Source organism: Littorina saxatilis, linkage group LG2 (assembly GCF_037325665.1).
Source record: "Littorina saxatilis isolate snail1 linkage group LG2, US_GU_Lsax_2.0, whole genome shotgun sequence".
Taxonomy (NCBI): Eukaryota; Metazoa; Mollusca; class Gastropoda; order Littorinimorpha; family Littorinidae; genus Littorina; species Littorina saxatilis.
The window spans coordinates 68,469,108-68,473,805 of NC_090246.1; the positions used below are offsets into that span (position 1 = coordinate 68,469,108).

Sequence of the window (4,698 nt, forward strand, 5' to 3'; positions counted from 1 at the left end):
TTCATGTTACTTCTTTTTAACCGACCCTCTCTCTCTCTCTCTCTCTCTCTCTCTCTCTCTCTCTTTCTCTCTCTCTCTCTGTCTCTCTCTCTCTCTCTGTTTTTCTGTCTGTCTGTCTGTCTGTCCATGTCCCTCTCTCTATGTCTCTCTGTATCTGTCTCTGTATCTGTCTCTGTCTCTCTCTCTCTCTCTCTCTCTCTCTCTCTCTCTCTCTCTCTCTCTCTGCCTATGTCCTTCTCTGTCTGTCTTTCTGTCTCTGTCTGTCTCTCTTTCTTATGTTCGTCTGTCTGTCTGTCTCTCTCTCTCTCTGCCTTTGTCCTTCCCTGTCTGTCTGCCTGTCTATCTGTCTGTCTGTCTGTGTCTCTCGCTGTCTTTGTCTCCGTCTCTGTCTCCGTCTCTGTCTCTTTCTCTATATTTCTTTCTCTCTCTCTCTCTCTCTCTCTTTTTTTCTCTGTCTCTGTCTCTCTCTGTGTCTCTCTGTGTCTCTCTGTCTCTCTGTCTCTGTCTCTCTGTCTCTCTCTCTCTCTCTCTCTCTCTCTCTCTCTCTCTCTCTCTCTGTCTTGGTCCTTCTCCGTCTGTCTGTCTGTTTGTACCTGTCTGTCTGTCTCTCTCTCTCTCTCTCTTTGTCTCTCAGTCTCTCTCTCTCTCTCTGCCTTCACGTTGTGACCACGAGCTAGGCTGGGTGGGGTGCGGTATGAACCGATTCGTCGCAGCGTTGTCAATACAGAATATGATAGCTCAGCGAGGAATCGCTGGAGTGGTTCATTTGCCGTTTTTGGAAGGAAGACGGTGACTAAAAAAAGAAAACTGATTTTGCTTTCCGGCTGAATATAGTATAATCTTTATAGTAAACAGATTGTTTATGAAATGAAAGCCAAATAAGGTACCAAACACAAGGAAAAATAACACCAATTAATGCTTTGCTGGTCATTTTGTTTGTTTTGTTTGCTTAACGCCCAGCCGACCACGAAGGGCCATATCAGGGCGGTGCTGCTTTGACATTTAACGTGCGCCACACACAAGACAGAAGTCGCTTTGCTGGTCATGCATACCTGCTTGTATTAACATGTGATACGAACTGACCAGGAACCGACAGAAAATGACAATTAGAAATTTAAACTGCAGGAAAGCTATATTTGCAAAATCTTCTTCTTCTTCTTCTTCGGCGTTCCAGGATTTTTGGCCTCAGGTCAGACTTCAAGTTTTGTAGCTTGAATAAAGCTAGTGGTCAGGATCAGGGAGTCTTTGGTGCCCCAGAGTTGCTCCTGCAGTGTGGCACCTTGTGGCCAGTGATCTGTTCTGGCTTCCTGGTGGAGCGGGCAGGTCTGCAGGATGTGCTCCGGGGTCTGTGGGCCTGTTTCGCACGGGCAGTTCGGTGTGTGCGACAGACCAAGGCGGTGCATGTGGGCACGCAGTCGACAGTGTCCAGTCCGTAGGCGGAAGAGGATGGTCTGCTGATGGCGCTGTAAGTTGGGCATCTGATCATCAGATGGCAGGCTGTGTTGGGCATTCCAGGTGGTTTGGTAGTGTCTTTTCACCAGGGTTTTGGCTTCACTGTAAGAGACTGTTGGTCTTGTCTGCTCCAGATGGCTGCCAGTCTTGGCCAGTCTGTCCGCTTCCTCGTTCCCTGAGAGGCCACAGTGAGCAGGGATCCACTGGACAGCGACGTTTGTGCTCTGGGAGAGAGTACAAAGAAGACGCTGGGTGTCTCGTTCCAGCTGCTCTTTGGGCGACTGCAGGCTTTGGACGGCGGATCTGCAGTCGGTCAGGAAGACGGCGTGAGAGGGTGGGTGTTCGCTGACCAGGCTAACTGCTTCTCTGAGAGCGGTGAGTTCTGCCCGGTAGTTGGATGACAGCTCTCCGGCAGGCAGGGATCTTGAAAGGGTGTGTCCGTCTGGGTAGCGTACCAGGATCCCGCTTCCTCCGTTTTTGATGGCACCATCTGAGGACCCGTCAGTGTAGATGTGAGTCCATACTGAGGCGTTGTAGTCCTGGTGCATCATCTCCAGCGTGAGGTTCTTGAGGACTGCGTCCTGCTGCTCTCTCTTGCTGGTCACTCCTGGCATGTCAGTAACAAAGAGCACCTTGCTGAGCTGGCTGTTCCACTCTTCAGCGTCTTGGAGGGGCTCTTGTTCTTCAGGGGTGCGTGGTAGGAAGCTGGTTTGGGTTCTCTCTAGCTGCTTGGCCAGATGGTTGAAACTGCTTCTTTTCAGCCTGTTCTTCGTCATCTGTTGGGTGTGCTGGTGTGCTGGGTGAGAGGGGAGTCGTTGCAGCTTCTCGTACTGCACGATGACCTTCTCTTCTCGTCGGTGGTCCAGGGAAGGGAGTCTGGTGGTGGCTTCAAGGGCGTGTATGGGCGTAGTTTTCAGTCCCCCTGTGATGATGCGCATGCTTGCGTTCTGCACTTTGTTGAGCCGGCTGGTGTTGCTCTTCGCAGCTGTGGCCCAGGCTGCAGCTCCATACTCCATCACAGGGCGGACGTGTCCCGTATACACCTGTCTGAGGATGTTGCTGCTGGCTCCCCACTTTGTGCCAGCCAGTTTCTTCATGATGGAGAGTCTTCTCGTAGCCCTCTTCTCCGCCTCTTTGATGTGTGGGTTCCAGGTGAGCTTCTTGTCTAGCTTGATACCTAGGTAGGTAGGGGTGTCTTCCTGTGGTATTGCCTGGTTGTTGATGGTCAGTTGGAGGGTCTCTTTGGAATTGGAGAGGGAGAAGCAGGTGGCTACGGTCTTGAGGCTGTTCACGGTGACACACCAGTCTGTCGCCCACTTAGAGGTGATGTTGAGGGCCTCCTGCATCCGGACTTTGGCGGTTGCGGTGGACTCGGCAGCGCTCCACATCGCAAGGTCATCGGCGTGTAGGGCTTTGGAGATGTGTCTGGACAGGCTGTTGGTGATGTCGTTGATGAAGACGACGAAGAGGGTGGGGGATATTACTCCTCCCTGGGGGACTCCTTCCCTGATCTTATTTGCAAAATCGATGTGATGCAAAAAAATCCAGGTGTAAATATGTGCATTGAAACACGTGATTGATACTAACCGTAAAGAAACACAAGCATGCACACACACACACACACACACACACACACACACACACACACACACACACACACACACACACACACACACACACACACACACACAGAGAAAAAGAGAAGGAGGGCGACAGACAGACTGACGGACAGACAGACAGACAGACGTACACGCAGTCAGACAGACAGACAGACAGACAGACAGACAGACAGACAGACAGCCAGCCAGACAGCCAGAAACAGATTAAAGAGAGAGTGGTGAGAGTGGTGGAAGCGTAGGGGGATGCGAGGGAAACACTACCGAGTCAGACAAGACAGGAGGGTAAGAGAAAATTGGGCTCCAAGAAGCCATGGTCCAGTCCTGACGACAATGCAGAGTTGAGTACCTCTCTCTCTTGTATACAGCAAGTATTGTTGATGATGCTGGGATTAACCGAAACTGATTCTTTATCCTCTGTTAGTTAAGTGAGTGAGAAACTGAAATCTTGTTCGTATCCTCTCCCCATTGTGCTTGTGTTACTAATCACACCTAAAATGACATATCGTAGTGGTCATTGAATGAATGTGAAGTCAGTGAAGACACCCCCGTTTGTCAAGTGAGATCAAACTATCACATGAGTCTACAACATCGTTCAACTTCGCTGTTTGTAATTATCAATACGGCTACAGAGGCCTTTACTTGTTTCAACAATTGCGAACACGTGCACATACAAACTGACCGTTCTCTGTTCTATGTAGGACCGCCATGTTGTAGTGCAGAGTCAACACTGCTCTGGAGTGGTTTCAATTGAGATGTCATCAGAAAGCAAACGCTTTCGCTGCACCCCCGCCTTCCTCTCCTGTCACACCTACCCCGTTCCCTCTTACTCTCTCTCTCTCTCTCTCTCTCTCTCTCTCTCTCTCTCTCTCTCTTTAGTTCTTTCTCTCTCTCTCTCTCTCTCTCTCTCTCTCTCTCTCTCTCTCTCTCTCTCTCTAGTTCTCTCTCTCTCTAGTTCTCTCTCTCCCCTTTTCTATCTCCCTCTCTCTTGTCCCCCTCCTTCATAACCTTCTAACCCTCCTTCTCGTTGTTCGAGGGGTTGACAATGTCCGCCCTACTTTTCCTAGGTGGCCCCCAATTAACTCCCTTTTATACTTCCGGTGGCCAGGTGTAGCTGAAGTGTGTCCCAATTTCGGCGTCATTAGTCCGACCTTTGTCACTTCTTAGTCTGTACTGAATCGTGGAGTTGTTTTGTAACTTTGCTGCGAACAGAAGTTCAGTCAAGAATTGTCTGAGGCCAACTCGGCAGGGGAACAATCTGTCACTGAAGTTTTGTAAAGTGTAATCAACCTTTCAAAATGTTGGTGCTATATTTATTGTGCAGTCACCACATCAGTCATTCGTTTGGCATTGTGCATGGACAAACTACAGAATACAACAAGAATTTGCCTTGCAATACAAAAACATGCACATACGCTGAAAATGACATTATCTAGGCAACAGTATACCAGACATCAGCTTATACAGTGTGATGTCTGATGACATTGATATTTATGTACATTACCAACCGATTCCGAAACTTGTACACTGACGTACCCGACCTGGTGGTTAAAGCAAATCGTGACAAAGCCACGAGGACCATGCATAGTCCCGATCGACGAAGTGTCAGCCATGTAAATATATGCACATC

General features: G+C 49.4%; 1 protein-coding gene across 1 annotated transcript in view; it reads right to left on the minus strand.

Annotated features, from left to right (window-relative positions):
- LOC138953855 (uncharacterized) overlaps nucleotides 1-3,778 on the minus strand; it is an 18,431-nt gene extending 14,653 nt beyond the window's left edge. The window contains exons 1-2 of the mRNA XM_070325816.1: nucleotides 3,743-3,778; nucleotides 1,539-2,963 (exon numbers count right to left, since the gene is read on the minus strand). Of these exons, the coding sequence (XP_070181917.1) occupies nucleotides 1,539-2,963; nucleotides 3,743-3,778 (1,461 nt within the window). The remainder of the gene's footprint in view (nucleotides 1-1,538; nucleotides 2,964-3,742) is intronic.
- Nucleotides 3,779-4,698: the final 920 nt, after the last annotated feature.